At 42.5% G+C, this 20017-nt stretch overlaps 1 protein-coding gene across 7 annotated transcripts in view; it reads right to left on the reverse strand.

Moving 5' to 3' along the window:
- The window catches only part of NCOA7 (nuclear receptor coactivator 7), a 94402-nt gene that overhangs the window by 63314 nt on the left and 11071 nt on the right, over nucleotides 1–20017 (reverse strand). For 6 of the 7 annotated variants that reach the window (XM_048065604.2, XM_066994318.1, XM_066994319.1 and 3 more), the window contains exon 2: nucleotides 8974–9105. In XM_048065604.2, coding sequence (XP_047921561.1) covers nucleotides 8974–9023 — 50 coding nt within the window. In that variant the 5' untranslated portion in view covers nucleotides 9024–9105. Of the gene's footprint in view, nucleotides 1–8973; nucleotides 9106–13615; nucleotides 13764–20017 lie in introns of those variants that run through there. The other variant, XM_048065606.2, reaches the window with a different exon arrangement.

Consider the following 20017-nt stretch of genomic DNA (forward strand, 5'->3'; position numbering starts at 1 on the left):
AATTCCTCCAAAGCCCCATAAAAGAGCAAAAAAAAAAGCTGAATTTCCTGGGGGAGACAAGAGTGGGGAGCCTGATGCCCACAGGCATGCGGCAGAAGCTGCAGGATGCGCACTGAGTTCTGCAAATAAAGTGAAAGCATATAGCCATCCCACGTCCCCATCTCTTATCTACAGACTTGCCCTAGCTGGTTATATAATCCTTTCCAAACTCCGGGACAGAGAGGAAAAAAAAAAAAACTGCCTCTATCCAAAAGCACACTGCTGCAGGCATCATTCCCTCGGTACACCATCTTTCACTTCAGACGTGCAGCATCATTATCAGAAGCGGACCCTCTCACCCGCCAAGCCAGCAATTGGATGTAACATGGCACACGCCAGAAACAAAAGGGCAGGAGCCCTCAGTCACAGGAGCAGACTTCATCTGTGGGCCAGAAGCGCCAGCAAATTTTCCTGAAGGTGGATGCTTAGTGCCTTATCAAACCAGGGTTTCTCCCAAGCAAATTGTGACATACCTCCAGACGCTGACTCTGCTCCTTCTCAAAATACTCTGTGCCCCACCAGCCACGAGGCACAAGGCACGTGAGAGCTCAGCGGGGCTGCTGTCACAAGGTGGTAGGGCAGCCAGGATTTCCTGGAGCACAAACAAGGGATGATCAACAGCACCACCGCAGAAGTCAGCCCTGCCAGGCATCTCCTTAGGTGTGGGCACCAGTGTGGCTGCTCCTGGAAGGGGCCCCTGCTCCCAGCAGCTCCCAGCCAGCAGCACTGCTGCCCATAGGAGACCTGGCAAAAGAGAAGCCTGTGTGGGACCGCCTCTTCTGGTAGCTGCTTGCGCTCAGCATCAGCATGAGGCACAGATCTGCCAGGCATTAGGGCTAGATTTCCACCAGCTTTAAGCAGGCTTAGTCGCTGGGAACAGGGAGAACTGTACACAGTAGGTCCTAAGAGCAGAAGAGAAAACACTGCTGGGAGGCTGACTCGTGGGCACTACAGCAACACAGCACCGTCCATAAAGGTAACTGCGTCAGTTCCCTACAGACTATGGTAAAAAAACTAAATCTCACCTATCCAGAAGGCCGTCTTTTGAAGCTCCCACGTTTTTATAGCCTTTAAGATGCAACGTCTTTTAATCTCTCTGAGAGCAAAGAGGCAAGTTGCAGGCTGCGCCTGAAGCAGACCTGGCTGCAGGCAGCGTGGGGAGAGGAGGAGAGGAAGACAAAATACATTTGACTACGTGAACAGCAAGTCTTATCGACACCGCACAGACTCCTACATCAAAAGGTCTATCATGTAACTATTTATGTTCTATAAAAGAGGAGGCTAAATCGGTTTCTTTTCTTACAGTTTCTTTTTAAAAGCTGATAAGAGACACCCAAAGGTCCCTTTGGGAAAAGCAAATACAAGGTCACCGTACACTTTCTGCCTAACAAACCAGCTGGGCACCGATCTTGCAAGTTAATTAGTGAAGATTCTGAAATTGCTGCTACAAGACAGCATGCTTTAAGATTAAATAAACTGGATCTCTTTTCTCTGCATATTCTGTGATATGGCCCTCAAGGAAATCAAGAGCATAATGGAACTCTCCCTTTCTTCTCTTAAAAAAAAGAACCAAACAAAAAAAACACACTACCACACCCCTTTACACAGAACCCACACTGTTACCGAGTCAAATCAAATGCAGAGGGAAAGAAAAGAACGGGTGAGGAGATTAACCATGTAACCAGTCTTATGCAAGCTCTGAATCTCCATAAATAGCATTTCTAGTATTGGAAAATTTCAAAAAACCCCGTCTCGGGGCCCTATTCGATACTTTCACTGAACTGTTACCCAGTAACAGCATTCTCCTTCGACCATAGATGACTCCACTACGCTTGAGGACAAAAGCATTGCCCAGAACCAGCACTACACAAGCAGCTGTCTTGTTTGTATTTCCCAGAGGGAGCACTGAAATTGAGAATAATTCACGGGCTAAGTAGAGGGTGATAATTCAGGCTGCTCTTCCGCTCTCATCTTGCATCACAGGATTATGAGACTGCTAATATAAAAAAAAAAAAAAAACAGCAATGTGAGATGAGGAAACAGTTCCCAAGCTAAGCAGCTATCTGACATTCTTCTGCAAATATCAAATCTACAACACACTTCAGAAAAAGCAGGTTCGATTTTCCCCCAGCCCTCCTTTTTCAGGTTTTACATCTATTGCTTTCATTTTTATATATACACAACAGTAAGTATATGAGCAACGTACAGCAAATGTCTTTCCAGCGTCGAAGGGATCTCACCAACCTCCCAAAAAAGCCCTATTCAAAATCTTCCCATGCTGCTGTCTGTGAAATTCTAGATAATCTTTAATGTCTGAAAACTAAGCAGTTGCAGAAGACAGCTGAAATACTAACCTACACAGCAGCAGGCAGAAAGTCTGCTAAAAACATTGAAACCCCTCCATTTTAAGTAAGTGGAAGCCAAATAGCAATACTGCATGCTTCAGAAAGTCATTTTTATGGCTTCTCTCAGCAGCCAACATATCAAATCAATCCCGAGCATACACACCTAAATAACAGAGCAAATAATATGCTTGCACCTATAAATCTGATAGACTGATATCTTCAGCCTTTTCTTAGAAAATAAAATGCCTCAGGCATATATATTATTGGTCAAAACAATGGGAATAAACTGCAATACCACTTTTAGTTTCAATAACAGCATTATGAGGTAATGTTTATACGTCTGGAAGGAGAGCTAAGAAACTTCCATTACACAGATGAGCTGAAATGAAGTATTATTTCCTCAAGTCATTTAAAAAAAATTATGCATCTCCAGGATCTTGGCTTGAATATTCTTCACACCCAAGATAAACCTCCACGATGGTTTGTTTTAAAAACAATGTGTGGAAACTTTTCCTTCTAAAAGCAAAAAATAAATCATGGGTGCTACAGGAAACCTGAATAAACACCAACACTTTGGCTCAGCAAAGCAAGAACAATTGCGAGGAGATGACTGCTGGCAAAACTGTAATCTGAGGAGCACTCAACATCTGAAGACTGCCGTGTGGATGTAATGAGCCTGGCCAACAAGAAAAGCACCTGAAATAAAGATTTATGATCAAGTCTCACATATAGGAGATGCTCTCAGGAAAGTACGTTTGTGTGTTTATTACTTATCTGGGTTTCCCTCCTTCCTAGCCACCACTGATATCCTCTCATTCCACACATTCCCTCTGTGCTCATCACATTCTTCTCACTTCACCATTCTCCTATGTCTTAATAGCCACAGGAATGAAAAATGTGAAGTATACAAGTACTGAACAAGGCAGCAAAAGAGAATACACCCAGAAAGATTCCACATGGGTCCCCTTATAGCCTTATTGGTTTGTACCATGCAGCAAACTGACCCAAGGAGTGACTGTGCTGCCCCAGAGCCAGGGTCCGTGCGAGCCAGCACCCTGCCTCCAGCAGCAGCCGCGTGTCAGTGGCGGGGAAGGAGTGCAGCAGTAAGGCGGCTGCAGGCGGCTCCTTCGCCCACTCCTCTTCACAGACTCCAGCTGTTGAGAGCTCAGCAGCTAGGTACTGCTGATTCCTACTGCAACCAACTGCAGATGTTTATATGTTAAGCTAAAGTTAGGCTGTAAACAGCTAACGTTACAGTAAATCATACACAGTGTTCCAGTATTATTTCCTTTTAGCTATTAAAAATAGCTAAGAGAAAAGCTGCAAATTAGAACCCAGTAACAAGTAAACAATAACTGTACTCAACACTCACATATATAATCCTTGTAAGCCTTGGTTTTAATGTGCAAATCTCAATCTGCATGAAGGCAAATTCAGCTATCTAAGCCAAGAATCTAAATAAAATTAAAACAAGTTGTGAATTTCATTTCTTTCCTTAAATATTCACATCATAAGGCAACATGAGGTGAATATCAGGCTGTACAACTGGCTTCAGACTCTGACTATTAGCAATCTGGAGTTAAATGGAGCCTCTGCCTACTCAGATGGGCTTTGGAGCATGGCCCAGACATTTGCAGAGGGTTTTTTTCAGAAGAATGATGCTAACAAGACAACTGTAAACTCAATAAACACAAAGGCACCCAATTCCCCATGAGAATATTTTCCCCAATAGAAGTGCTTCGTCTTTGACTTCAGAAAACTCTCATTAGTGACCAAGAAATTGGGAAATAAAATTCATAGGTCCCTTGGAAACTATATAAAAAGAAAATCATTCAAAGTAAATATCAGTCTTAAGGTACATCTCTATAAAGCATTCTTCAGATTAAGGTCATTACAGATTGGAGACATAACCATTAATAAGATTAATGTAAGCAACTTGTTCTACTTGTTGAAAACCAACTTTTTGTTTTGTTTTGTTTTCAAATAAAGGATATATTTGTTGTTCTCTGCTAAGGAAATAGTTGAAAGCTTCTTCACATAGCAATGATAGATCATGCAAGGCATGGAAAATGCTAGCTCACAGCAAAGAGAGCTAAGAAATACAGAAAACTTAAAACGAAAAAAGCCTATTTTGTCACTTGTTCAGAGCGCTGCTCAAACTCTTCCCTTGTGATTTGCCATCTCCGAGAACTTCTTGTCCAAATATATCCAGTAACACAGAACTTTGCAAGCAAAGCAACTCCAGCAGCTTCGAGCTGTGCATTCAGTCTTCCAGATTATCAACTTATACTCAATTCTCTTCATGTGACACGTGTCATTCATTTCAATAATTTCTTTGTGTAATTTAGTGAAATTTGTAATAGCTATTCATTATATAATTGTCTTAAAAACTATTCCTGACAGAAATGGAACTAGGTTTCTATAAGCAACAATGATAATGAATATACTAAGGGATACCAAGTTAGCCGGGGTGGGGGGTATCTGCTCTTTGTTCATACTAATAGAAATAATCCCTTCAAGAGGGCATGAGAGGACAGTCCTGTTACTGTAACAGCTACTTTGTTGATTTCCCGCTTTCAGACTGCACCTCAGCACAACAAAATTTGGATTATCTGAAGTTTATGCATTTGTATCACATGCAAATACCATAGATGAGTGAAATAACTCTGAACTTGATCATATGCAGCAGGCAGAGGAAAACTGAGAGGTTTTCCATTCTGCAAGAGCAGAAGAAAGGCAAGGGAAGCACAGCACAGAGAGAAACTGCACATTATATCAGGACTCAAGAGCACATAACCACAGTAAAAAGAACCAAATGTCACAGGCAAGCAACAGTAGAGTACAGACCCAACACACACAGATGTACCACTGTACATCTATATTATACTGTATCATTTATTTTCTGACTGCCTGAATACCAGGAGAGCCTTCAGGGCAAGAGGAGACAGAGCTCTGTTCAAGAGCTGGAGTGACATTGGTCCGTTTGGGAGCTAACGGCACAGAAGTAAACAGAAAAGCCTGGAAATGAGGTTAAAAAAAAAAGGCAAGAAAACTTAACTATGCTGGGTAGTCTTTAAGTAGGAGTAGCAGTGTTAAATAAGGACCTATTGCTTAAGAGAAATCTATGCTTGCATGTTACTCTTCTACTTCTTGCCTGTTAAACTCCCACGAGCTGTAACATCTTATCTGCATAAGGAATACAAATTGATCTTTGAGAAGTTTCCTCGCGATTTCTATTTCACTTGAAAAGTTACTTGTTACAGCTCTTGACAACCAAGTCCTTTACCACAACACAAGCTGGGTAAAAGGAGCACTTGGTAAGCAGAAGAAATGGATGGGGAGAGCTCTGTATTAGCTTCACTTCCCATGAGAAGGGCTAGGAACCTCTTAAAAGTGCAGTTTGTCAGCAGGGAAAACCTGAAGCACTGAAGAGCATGAAGATCTGCAGAACAAAGATACAATGGCTGGGTACATCTCTTCAATAGAGGAAGTTTAAATATTTTAAAGGATTTATGTTGCAACCAGCTTACTTGGAACACTGATCTGGCGGAGAGAGAGATGCAGACAGTTCTTGTTAACCTCGCACCCCCCTGGCAATGCAGGAGCTGGTTTGCCAGCACACTGACCAAGGATTTGGGCACAAGGATTTCGGAGTCCTCAAGCTGAACACTTCCAGCAAACATTAGTGTAACCCATCAAGATACTGAGCACTGCCCTGTTCAAAAGCCTTCCAGGAGGGGCCAGGACTACACCAGTGTGTAGATGAGAAGCTGCCTCCTGATGGGAAATCAGACCCTTTGGGGTGCTGGCAGGACCGCGAGGCCAGTGCTTGTTCTGCTGCTCGTGCCCACACGCTGCCAACACAGAATTCAGGTTTCAGGTAGCCGGCATTTAAGACTGATACTGGTTTAAAGTAAAATTCCATAAGATGCAAACATTTCCCCTTTTAGCTAATGCTTTTGTCCTCGTTAATGCCGTAACAACCTTTCCCCTCATATTAGCGAGGGGAGTTTTCTGTTTAAATCCATATATTTTCATGCATATAGCCCACAAGCCTGCTGTGAAACATTTTATTTCAGCAGCACTGCATATATAAGTTTTTTCCTTTCTAAGCAGAACCCTTCTCCTCAGCCCATGGTAGAGCAGAGCCCTTTCCCCCACCCTCCCGACATGGAGCACAGTTTTTCTTTTCCATGGCAAAGGGTCTAACGCGTTTTCCATTCTCTGCTTTGGCAAGTAGTAGTATTCTCCCTTGGATATTTGATCTCATGCAGAAATAACAACTTTACAATAAATGGGGGGAGGGCAGTCCTTGCCCCATAAGAATGTTTACTGTACATATATTACTTTCTGCAAATACTATTATTACCCTAGGCCCACAAGACAAAAGAGGCAAGGGGAAAAAAAAAAACAGTAATGGAAGTAGTAGTAATAGAAGCAGAGGGATGCATGTGTTGGGGTATCAGCTGAAGTTGCTCTTGGCCTAATAAGCATGAGCTCAAGTTAGCAGGAAAAACAGGATACTTCAAGTAGAACACAAACCAGTCTGAACCTAGGGCCAAAACTATTAAACTTAGGTGCTCAAATACAAGGACAGAGCAGGTGTCCGCAGTCTATGATACTAAACCAAAATTGACAGCAACATCAAAGTACACGCCTGAGTAAATTATCTAGGTGTGCCAATATTGGGTACCTAATGTAGACAAAAGTTTCCAACTTAAGTCAAAACTAACGCTTTAAAAATCAAACAAACAAAACCAAACAAACAAACAAACAGTTACTGGCCTTGTTAGAACTGCCTTTGCACTAAGGGCAATACAAACCAGCTAACTGTTCAGGTACTCCTGTGACACTTCTATGGGCCATCGTGTAAAGCATTTATCTGCAAGATGTTGTGACAGCTGCTTGCTAGAGGAAACACGCTAGACTAAAACTGTGGACATGTAAATTCTGTTCTGCTTCTGTCCCTGACTGCTCACCCAGACGATGCATGTGAATGTAAGCTGGGCTCAACACCTTCTGACCTATGTCAGTGTCTATTAAACATGACTCGAGGGTCTGTGATAGCATTCGTGTAGAAACCATACATGGGTTTGCTTAGAGTGGAACTTTCATTTAAGGGCCTAAGACCCACATAGAGGAAAAGGATGCAAGCCAGGAGGGAAAAAGATAGATGACCTCCGCAGTGCTACACAGCAGATAAGTGCTAGAACTCGCAACTGATGTCAGGTCTTTTTGACCCTTACTTAATGTCCTGTGCCCATTTAGGAAACGCTGCCCCCGTGAACATTTAGAAGAGAATAGCCACAGGTGACACAGAAAAGCTGCAAAACAAATTAAATAAAATGTCAAGGAGGACTTTGCTGAAAGCTTCTCATGGCAGCTGCAATTTGTTTAGCAGATAGCATTCAGAAAGGATGCAGAACATTCTCTTCAATGCTACAACACCTTACTCAGACACCTCTTGAAGATCATGTCTTCCTTAACAAGTTACTTTTTCCTTTATGAAATCTCTTCAGATATGTTTTCCCCTATTTGATACATCTTCTGCCTACAGCTGCCACTGTTTATTTCCACTTCTCAGAATCATAAATCACAACATTCCTTTCTGACAACATCAACATAATTGCATTTCTCCAAATGAAAAGCAAGTTACCTGACCTTAACAGACATCCTTCACCGCAAAACCTTCTCAAGTCTTTAGTTATCGTTACATGCCACATGAAGAGCAATTTAACCAGTGCTGCAACTTTTCCCCACACTGCTTCTTCAAGGTGGTGTGACAGACATGTCTCTAGGTGTCTGTAATGCGCTTAGGCTGGTGTTTTAGCACAGTTTCAGTAACAGTTATTTAGTACAGAGTAGAAAGAGTGCAGGCTTTTCCATTTCAGTGGTGCAGGAAGTTCTTCCGAATCAAAGATGTTTTTTATACTGATTTTTTCCTCCCCTCCTATCCCTACAAAAGTAAATGAGCTTTGGTTCTTCTTGTACATCAGAGCTCAGAGATTACTACAGACATACTAAACTATCAAAGACAAGTTATCAGGAAATCAACGTCACTTATTTCTTTAAAAAAAAATCATTAATTCCAAATGATAAAAAATGAATGACTGAAAAAATGTAGCTTGTATTCATATAGATGATAAATTCCAGGCAGCTTAACCCATCAGCATATAGCTACCTTTTCTTAGCTCACCTTATCCTACAAGATAATACTACTTAATCTGTGCTTTATTTGAGTCAGATAAGCTTTAGGTTTAGACGTTTTTGTTTTAGATGTGTTTATTTTTACAAACACTCTCCAGAATGGAATGCTGGAAACTCAATTTTTGTGCACTGTGCAACTGAGTACCCAGGGACAGTTTTCTGTTATAAGTAACAATTACAATTCAAGTTTGTCTTCTCTACCCAAAGAGAACAAATCACCACTCCAACATTAGGGACAGCCCAAGAAAAGCACTCTTTGGACACACAACGCAGCTCGGGGTTTATTTTTATGCATAATTTTAAAATTGTAAAGCCTTGTGAAAAAGGTAGAGTGGGGAGTTCGATATTTTAATCTGCACTGAAATAAAACCCGTAACCTTACCGAGCAAAATAGCCTTGTCTTCGTTCCTTCTTCTCTTCCTTGGTCTCCATTATGTGCACTCAAATGGGCAAGGTGAGCGGCCAGGCGTGATGCTCTTCTTCCCCTCAGTACCTCATATCCAGGTAGAGTTCCCTGTATATAACATTTATAAACAGGAAGTTCATAAATCACCATGTCAACAACACCTACAAAAACCAAATGCAACTGACACAATGACAAAGCAAAGTAAAACTTCAACTAGTCAATGCTTGTCATGTGGTATCAATTTAGTATACGGTAAGACAAAATACAATAAATGCACGCAGGCCAGTTTCTCCAGCACAGGAAGAGGCATACTACAAAGCAGGTAATCCAAAGAGCAGCAGCAAGTTGTAAAACCCTGGAAGGATTCAAGTCTTTAGCAACTTTACACCAAAACATCTTCCTGTGTGTTACAGATAGGAAGGCTGACTCGTCAAAAACATCCCATAGAAACAGTAAAACCAGACTCTGTAATAATTCTTTAAAACGGTGAAAAATCAGGAAGTTTAAGAACAATGGAGAGGAGAAAAGAAAAGAGGAACCGACATTCTGTACACAGGTTTTACTGTTGGGAACAATACACAAGTTCAAACAGGCATACAGGGAGAAGAAATGGGATCGACCTCCTGCTCCTCAGATAAACTGCAGAAGTGCTGCGAGACTTGTAAACCAGGAGGTGGGAATCTTAGAACGGCTTGGCACTGACTGCAATTAACGATATGCCACAGCAACTGCTTTCAGACAGTCCTGCCAACAAGGTTCATCCTCTTCCCCTCTCCAATATACATTCAGGCCACCTTGATGACATCTACACATGCACACCTTAAGTTAACTTCAAAGTTTTTTTTTTTTTAATCAGTACCCCAGATTAAAGTTTAAACCAGAATTTACTACTGAACATTTGAGTCTAATGGACTGTACAACAAAGAAATGGAAATCACGTAACTTATGATTCATAGAAGAACAATTACTCCAGACCTAATCAGTTCCTATTATTTTTTCCTGCATTAAAAGACCATAAGCTACAAGCTACCAGATGTCAGAGATAATGTAGTAAAAATAGATTAATCTATTTGAAAAGCCAAAGAGCATATTGTGCTACATTCTTTCAGAAATCCTTGCCATAACATTTTCTCCACATTTATGGAGCCTCAGACCACGGCAATTAAAGTCCATTGCTTCAAAATGCACATCCCTTACTCATTAATTTTGAACACAGCCAGGACATCATAAAGAAGCTAATTTCTCTGATCTCTATGCATCAGGCAGAGCCTTATTCTAATGGTCAGTATGTGATGGCACTCTTTACATGGCAAATTTGCCTATGACATCTTTGGTTTATAAATAGAAGACTACTTTATCTCTGCAAGTTGATGCATGCTGCAGTCTCCAGCAGAATGCAGACATCTACATGACAGCAGCCTGCTCTGCTGTCCAGCCTACAAAAGGGCATCGCACATCTCCCCAGAATTTCAGCACATCCTCACCTTCCCTGTTGAGTGAGAGGTAGGCTCTTAGGCCTTCAGAGCATCAAAAATGGTGTTTCTGTTAGCACTGCACTTAGAGCTACAAAAGTCTTTCAGAAGCACACAATCACCACCTCCATAGCTAACTACATGAAGCTCAAAGAAAGAAGAGCCAGTTTTTCCCTTTCTCCTACCATCCCTCTACTACACGCTGTGGTGCGTGCATAGGAGCACTGACCGGTCACATCCAAGTCTCACGTTGATATCAAGAACTACCAAATAACCAGAGTAGTGAGACAATATTGAACCCCCAAACAGAAGGAGCATAGAGGGACCCATGGGAATGAGAACAGGGAAGTGTCAAGGGTCCCTCAAACAGGACAGCTAGAAAGCACGGGATGAATGAAGGGAAGTAAGATCTCTCCTTGGGGCCTCACCCTGTGCAAGAGGTGGAGGCACACTCCTTCCATCCATTCTCTTCATCTCCCCTGACTTACTCATCCCACCCAGCAGAATATCTGCTCCAGCACGTTGCTTCCAGATGAAAGGAGCATCACTGACCAGGGAGCCAGGAGGAGAAAACCCTGCCTGCCCGCAGCCCTGTCCTGCCAGTGCTGGAGCAGCAACCCCCTGCTGCAAAGGGAGGCGAGGAGAGGGGCAGACTCTGGTGGGAGGGCTGCTGCCTAGAGCTGCAGGTGCTGCAGAAGGTGTCAGCACAAAGCAACCTGCCAAACGTGAGGTTTGCTGAACTCAGAACAGATGGGCACTCTGAAGACAGGAGCGTTGTCCATAGACCAGAGGGAACAAAGGCATTCTGGGGAAACTGGCTTATTTTTTGGCTTATTTATTTCCTTTGGAAATAAAAATACACAGGGATCTTGTATCCTGTAATCAATCACTGGAAATTTTCACAATAAAATAACTTAACATGAGGTCCATCTCTGGTGACTTAAAACTTATTTAGCTTACCTTCTTAAAAGAAACAAAAGGATTATTCTAGGAAGGTCTATTTAAAGTTGAAAATTATACTTCAAAAATGTTTTCCTTCAGTACCAGGAAAAGCAAAATGATTTGTACAGCCTTCATGACCTCTGAGTTTATTTTTGTTCTTTGTAATCTTTCATGTACTAGTTAGCTTTAAGGGAAAAAAAAAATGAAAGCGAGGAGGACCACAGAGTAACATGCAGTGATTGCTACTAAAAACAGTGTTTTTGAAATGCCCTTTTCAATTTTTAGTTAAGTAGGAGGACAAAAGCAGTGTCTACTTTATAGGTTTTCAGTGGTATTTTAAAGTTAATCAGAAAAAGCAAACCAATTCCACGCTTCACCCCTACCTGTCCTTCGTAGCCTCCCAATAAAAAAATACCGGGTATTCTTCACTAATATTAACTGCTTAAAATGTTATACGGATACACGATTAAAACGAATCTTGGCTTCCTAGTAGCTGTTCTTTGTTAGAGATGAAGATTGAATTGGGCAGACTATTAAAAGTGTATATATTTGGGGAATGTTTATATGCTGGGAGACAGACATGTTACTCATATATCATGAGTACAGTCCAAGCCCAAATGATGACAAAGCTGATTTTATGGAAATTTCAGGCTCCCTTTAACCCTTTCTACACTGAAGCTGAAATAGACACTGACAATCTTATTTTACGTGTCTACAGCAGTGCTAATTCTTTTACTAGATTAATTCAAAAGGAAAGATATTCCTGATGCACAATGTATTTATGTAGGCATCCTGTTAAAAATCTACTGCTCTCCAAATTCAGCAGAGTCAGGTAACATCTCACCTAATAATTATAGGAAGAAAAGAACAAAACACTTAAAAATACACTATGCTTTGCCGTTAGTCCTAGTGCTCTGGACTTCCTCGTTTAAATTAGTATAGTTTTGGATACTTGCTCCTTTGCCTGTTCAGGCATGCTGCTAGGGCACTACTGAGGACGCTGCTTGCTCTGCTCAAGGGTAAGAACCCAGAACTCCTGTTTGCTGGCTCTGAAGCAGCAATCACCAGTCCTCCAATTGTGAGCATTATTTTCCAAAACCACGCACATGAACAACAGCACATTCCACAGCACCAGCAACGCAGAAGCCAATGAAGTATCTGATTATTTTTAGAACATTCAATGGACCTGATAGCACATTGCTGGCCATCTGTGTCCACTGCAAGTCCTGGAACGACACAGAGGAAAAAAAAGGAAAGCACAAAACTATTAGAGAGTGCCCAAAGGAGGGCTACAAAGATGGTGAAGGGTCAAGAGAGCATGACGAATGAAGAGCAGCTGAAGCCCCTTGGTTTGTTCAGCCCAGAGCAGAGCAGGCCGAGGGGAGGCCTCATGGCGGCCTGCAGCTCCCTCACGAGGGGAGCGGAGGGGCAGGCGCTGAGCTCTGCTCTCTGGGGACAGCGACAGGACCCAAGGGAACAGCATGGAGCTGAGACAGGGGAGGGTCAGGCTGGGTGTTAGGGAAAGGTTCTGCACCCAGAGGGTGGTCGGGCACTGGGACAGGCTGCCCAGGGCAGTGGTCACGGCACCGAGCCTGACAGAGTTCACAAGTGTTTGGACACCGCTCTCAGACACAGGGTCTGATTTTTGTGTGGTCCTGTGAGGACCCAGGAGTTGGACTCAATGATCCCTGTGGTCCCTTCCAACTCAGGATATTCTGTGATTCTATAATGTAAGATCACACAAGTCTCTTTCTCTCTCTCTGACACTGTTGTGTCAGTCTCTCTCAACCTTTTATCAGGTAACAAAAGGCAATAATTCTCTATTTTGCAAATGGAGAACAGAGATACAAGAAGTACCCTCTGCACACTCACAATGAGACCAGAAGAGCAATGTGCACAAGTATCCTCCCAGTACCTCTAATCCGAGCAGCCCCAGTAACAAACAGCAATGAGAACAAAGGAGGAGACTAACCTGACAAGGAACCAGCTATTATTTTCACTGTAAAATTTAAACTGACAAACCACGGAAACCCACAGCACAGTCCCATCTTTATTTAGCTCTGTTGTAACTAAAGCTCAGGTCCACAGGAGGAAGTAAAAAGCCTAAGTTTCCCTGTGGATCTAGGTTCAAATGGTTCTCTTAACTCTTTCAGGTAGCATTGAACCAAGCTTATGAAAACCAAATCAAAGGTAGCATCCTGTACCTTAGCAGGGGCTCCACACGGCAAGAGTGATGGCAGCAATCACACTGTGAAAAGATGACAGAGGCGGCGAGAGGCCTAAGCACACGATTTCCATCACCAGAGAAGCCGAGCTGACATGAGAGAAAGCTCCCGTCAGGCAGCCAAGCAGACACGCACAGGCTGAGGACGTACCGAGGAGAGCCCGCCGTGCAGAGCAGCAGCACGTGTCCCACAGGCACGCACTGCAGCCCACACCTGCTCTCTGCTGCCGCATCCCACGCAGAACCAGCTTTTTATTTCTGCTTTTTTATTTTACCTCTGACCCTGAGGCTACAGGCAAACAGCACACAGCTGCTCATGCAACTACACGTTTCCTTACTATCGCCTGCTGCAATACAAACATCCCAGCGTTGCCCCCCGTCGGTTTGGGGCATGAACCATCACCGATGACTCTGCCCAGCTCCGCAGCACAGCGTCTTCTTATGACTTCTGGGTACAGGTGGCCCTTCTGACCCCTACAAAAGGGCACCATGAGAGGCGATGAGGATCACACCAACCGGTCAGTCTTAAGACCAAAAAAAGGAAAGATACGTATGTAGTACTTTAAGTGAAGTGCGATATTAAAAATCTCCATCAAGCAGACAGAGTAAAATATTGTACAACAAACCACAGGTAGAGGGGAAGTATTTTCAGTGTGCTAGCTCTCAAACTGAACACCTGGGGTTGCTGTCTGTACCTCCGGTCAGCCCAAAGCAGCTACCAGGGCACTCCGCAGATGCAGCATAGGGTCTCACACAACACACTGAAGTATAAGACAGTGGAAACAGTGTATCACAGGACAGACGACATTCTCATTTGCTACCAGGTCATATATAATGCACATGATTAAGGTTCACCAGGCAAAGCACTAATATCAACTCTAAAATTCATTTCAGCATACATCACATTTTTATAAACAGGAAGGGGAAAGCACATTAGCACCTTAGGAGACGTGCTAAACTTTGCAGTATTTCATTAACATCTCACTGATTGAACTAACCAGGTTGAGTTTTACTGCCTTTATATTCTGCTAAGGCATTTCATTTGGTGTTGTCGTAAAGATAAAGGTTTCAGAATAAACACTACAGCATCTTAAGATGAAAGAATAACAGAAATGCCCAGCCAACAAAGATGAAAGTAGCCACAATTTTTTTTTTAGTCTTTGCTTCAGGCAGAATGACTTAGCTAAAATGAGACTGGAAGTTTTCAGGAAAGTGCTAGCACACACCAGCAAAACACAGCAGAGACTAGTTATGTTAATTAAGATTCAGTAGAGCAAACAAAAAAATGAGAGTTCATTTCAAAACTATCTTAAGATAAATACAAATTTTACTACAATTACCATGTAAAATATAATGTTACTTCTAAAACAATAATAAACTCTATCCTTATAAAGTACCACCAGTCCATTATATTTAATTGAAGGGTACTAAACTAAACTAGGAGAGCTTCCTCGCTTCAGTAAAGTTAGGGCTGATCATACAACTCTTGCTAAGGAGAAAAACCCTTATTTATGTATGCAACTCCACTGACCTTTAAAAGTGTTAAGCCTGTCATGTTTGTTGGAACAAGGCTGCACTCTTAAAAGCCTGACATGCAAAAATTAAAAGACTGAGAATGAATTTGTATGCAGAAACAATTTCTATAGTCCCTGTTCAGATTGAACACAGACCAGCATCACCATTTCTCCAAATGGATAGCCTGACAGTGATTTGATGTGGTCGTTGGACTCACAGCAACATTTTCAGAAGCCCAGGACAGTAAAGATGAGATCTGGAGATGAGATCTACAAAGGAAAAACACACCTGCTCATAGGAAACTGGCTGCAGTGGTTTAGGAGGTGGTTATCCCCATGGCAGAGGTGCAACAAGCCAATGATCTGACCGTTTTCATTCTGTACTAATGCAATAGAAGCAGGCTATGCTTAGATCACCACCAACTCGCCAACTGGATCTGCAAGAGCCCGTCCAAATAAAGAGCTCAAATAAAATAAACTCAAGGGGTCAACACAACAGACACGTCTGATTCAGAAACAGAACAATAACAAAGACTTGATTCAGTTCCAATGGACTTTCCAGCTGAATCATTCCTCGCTTACTTGGGAGGAGAATTTTACCACTAACTCAGGCTATCACATTTCACACAGAATAAGGGAAGCAAAAGAGTTGCCAGAAAGCCCAGCCCATGAGTGAGAGCTGTCAAGAGAGAAGAGCATCCAGATGTTATCTTCCCTGACTGGCAGCTGAACATCACCAGATGCATTTTCCATAAGGATCAATGGATTCTGCTACATACTTTAGCTGTGAAATTGGTTACAAAACACAGTGTAAGCCCGTAACAAGCAGACTGCTATGCCATACTGAACGTAAAAGCGCAGCACTGTTTGAAATAAAGCCACTTCAAAAAAAATTTCATTTTTAAAATCACCAATAAAGTTCCTACAGAATTTGCTGGCCATTGGAGTTTTAAAAGAATTAACCCCTTCATTTTCTTGTATCCCCTGTGCTAACTCACCCCTGTTCAAATAAACATCACGGCCAAGCCCTCTGAACCCAGCCACCTTTCACACTCACTTTGTACAGGCACACACAGTATGCTGAGACGACATGACAAGTCCTGCATGCTTTATGGACTGTTGACAGAAAACACCGGTGCCTTCCTACCAAATACTGTAACAAAATATAAAAGGCAGCAGAAAAAACATTAGCATTTTGATAAGGAAAATGAACTCCACAGCCACCAAAGTACAGACAACCTCATACATATAAACAATTGAAGCACCCAAGAATTTGCAGGGTACTGGTTCCAGTTATTTGTAAGATTTCAATAAATTTTAGAAACCTTATGAAATAAACTAAGTCTCTCAACATTCTTTGTCAAAAACATTGCTTTCAATTCACAGGCAAGAGGCTGAGATCCAGAAGGATGTTGTGGTCATTCTGCAAAGTTATTACAAAACCACAGCTCCTATAACTGTAAGCAAAATGGTTTGTCCATTGTGCCTTTCTTTCCCAGGACACCTTTTGAATGAAATGAAGCCTGTGTTTACGCCACGTACTGAGGTACTTCAACCACTGTTTACATGGCATTTCCAAGTCAGATCCTAAATGCCTGACATATGGCAACACAGTTCCACCACTTCTGAACAAGAGGAGGATGCGGTTTACCACATCCAGAGACGAGAAGACAGATGTACCTGTTTCTTACCTTCCCCTGGAGCATGCAGGGCACATACACAAAGGACTTATACGTATGTACTCAGCAGCATTCACCTAAAACACTAAGTGCTTCTAGTTTTCTAAAAAATAAAAATTCATGAACACTCTAGACACATCAACTCACATTTAGAAAACCCCCTTGGGACTACTTTGCTGATTTGACAGTTGACACCAGCACGTTCCTTGCTTGTAACAACTGCTAGCTTTATGACCTGTTTATAAACATTTCAAAGAACGCCTGCACAGGTATGTTTTGACAAGGTTTTGACACACGCATACACAAATCAATGCCACTCCCAGAGCAGATGACTTATTAGGTTCTCTGCTGTTTTTTTTAACAGATGTGACCAAGTCCTCCCCCAATTCCCTGCGCTGAACCAAGCAAAGCAACAGAAGCAGCAAACAGAAAGTCACTCCATCTTCACAGCCCCTAAAACAGCACAGTGTTACAAGACAGCATGAGGTAGCAAAGGGGCTTTGAACAACTAATCTAACCTAGCTTGGGAGGGAGGTTGGACTAGATAATCTTTAAGGTCCCTTCTAACCCAACCCATTCTGTGATTCTCTGAAAACCAGCCAACTGCCTGGTGCCACCTCTGAGCCAGCTGAGCCATCAGAACCATCACACATGCAGGATGCTGTTAAGGGACATTGGATCGCAGCGTCACATACCCCAGGCCTGGCCACACCTCAGAGCTGCTCCTGTAGGACTCAAGTGGGATTTGCATTGGCAAAAAATGCAGAGTTCCTGACACAGCAGCACCACTGCTGAGAGGTACAGCAAACGTCCTTTGCCAATCGAGTGGACCTCAGCCAGCAAAAGTGCTGAGCCAAAGAAACTGGGCTTTCTGAAGCCATTAAAACACGCCCCTGCAGCAAGCAGTTGCTGTGATTTGAAGTACTGCTGCCCTTCGCCTTTCTCCCTTTCACCTACTGCAACTGTTTATCACTCTTCCACCAAAAGTTACCAGACAAATTACCTGTGTGTAACAGTCATCAGAAGAGACTATATCTGCAGCCCAGTTGTGTCCTGCCATACCAGCTCACGCCCACTTCCACTGGGCTGACCTCCTGAAAGCAGAGCCGGGCTTTGCACCACACAGATAAACTGCATGTGTGCTTTTTTTTCTGCCAGCTCTGCCATAAAAGACAGAACTGCAGCAGAAAGCCAGGACAGATGTCTGTAGATGTAACTCCTCGTGCAGTCACCCAGCACGGTGAACGTACTGTTTGACACCTGGGAAGAGGAGTGCTGATGAAGCCTACAGCCAGCAAGCTCGAGGTGAGAGGCATAGACTAGAAAAGATAAATGCATGCTCACAGTTTCACAAATTTACTCTCTCTTCTCAGTTCCTGCCCCACCAACCCAATAAAGGATTATACCAAAGATAAATCAAGTCGAGGTAGGTTTGAAAGCAACCGATGTTCTTACTTTGAAGAGTCACTTCAAGAAAAACAAAGATGCAGCTCAATGCTTGGCACAAATACGCATACTGTAAATCCCCTTCTAATTACTTTAGATCCCAAAATGCTTAAGCATGATGTTAGGTTTCTATTTACAAATTTCTGTTTACAAATAGCCCTGCTGTACTCAATGACATTTGGTTAGCATGTTCTCAGTGCTCTACAGAACAAGGTCAAGAAACAAGGAAGTATAAAAACATGCAGAAATCTATCAGTTTAATGGGAAGTATTGCAATCAGCCAGGTACGTTTCCCACAAAATTAATAATTGTGCTTTGAAAATTACTATAAACTTTTATTTAGAAAGTCCTTATTATTTTCAAGTTTTCAGGAAAAAAAAAAATACAGCCTACTGACACTACAATATTAAAGATTAGCATTTAAATATTCAAACACTTAAAAAACAAGATAGAAGAGGTACCCAAAAGGAAAAGGCTCGTTTCCAAGCTCCCCCTCAGCATCCCTTTTCCAATCAAGCCTGCTCCAAGGACCCATGCAAATCCTAGGTCACAGCCGTTCCTCCCTCACCTACCTCCCAGCCAAGAAGCAGAAGGGGCTGAGAGGAGGAGCGGGAGGGAAAAGGGAGTCTCAGAGTAGTGCAATGGAAATGTTTTCCGATCTGAAACACGGTTAACAGAACCAAAAAGCCAGGTCTCCATAGCAACCCCAACTCTGTCACATTGCATACGCTGTATATTAAGTAACATACTGAAGGATTTCATTGTAACAGAAAATCCTGTGTGTTTGTAACACACAAGGATTAACGCTGAAAACCTTGACTGGTTATTTCTGGGCTGCTCAGCCCCCAGCATTTACTGCGTTACAGGGCTGTGAGCGCGGCCCGGCAGGACGGCGCGCAGGCCGCATTCCTGTCACAGCGCTCCCACAGCCACTCGCACCCCTACCGCCACACGGCCCGTGTTAAACGCAGCTACGTTTCTAATTATGTCCTTCTTTCTTGATGAATTCCTTTAGGTATTCCATAACAAAGAATGATTTAGTTCTCTTGCTCTTCTGAAATATCCTCAAAACCTTTATTATCTTTCCGTTTTCCCTTTCTCCAGCTCCTACACAACGCTACAGAGCTAGCTTCTGGCCTTGTACTGAGAGACAGCTTGCACTTATATACAGGACAAGAACTTCTATGTGAAACTAAATACACCTTGGTATTTAACAACACGCTCACATTTACCCACCTAATTAATTAGACAGCCTCTCTGATTAGCTACTTGCTTCTTCACTTGTTTACAGCTACATTGAAGTAATTGCTTGGCCTAGCTCAAGTAGAAGTCAGCCAGAACAGTTAACTTTTTTTCGTCCATGTTAAAGACTTTTTTTTTTTTTGAGGATCTATAATCCATCCAGTTTTGGTGTCAAAAACTTAAGATTTGGCAGACCAAAAACTTTGGCAGACCGCAATGCGGACATTTTCACAGGCCCTCTGGAAATCTGTCCAAACTGTGTAGAAATATACACCTTTAAGAAAAAAAAGAAGAAGAAAAAAAAAAAAAGGAAAATGCAGCTTACACCTACCCCATCTGGGTACGTGAGTAATCTGTAGTTAAAAAGCACTGACACATTACCCGTAGGAAGCCCATTATCCCCGAGCTAGATCTGTGTTCTTATCAATAACCATTACAAGGCTTAGGATTAAAACGTACACTTCAAGCCTAGAGTGCACTGCTGGGCTAACCTAATGAGCA

The sequence above is a fragment of the Anser cygnoides genome, chromosome 3 (assembly GCF_040182565.1).
Source record: "Anser cygnoides isolate HZ-2024a breed goose chromosome 3, Taihu_goose_T2T_genome, whole genome shotgun sequence".
Lineage (NCBI taxonomy): Eukaryota > Metazoa > Chordata > Aves > Anseriformes > Anatidae > Anser > Anser cygnoides.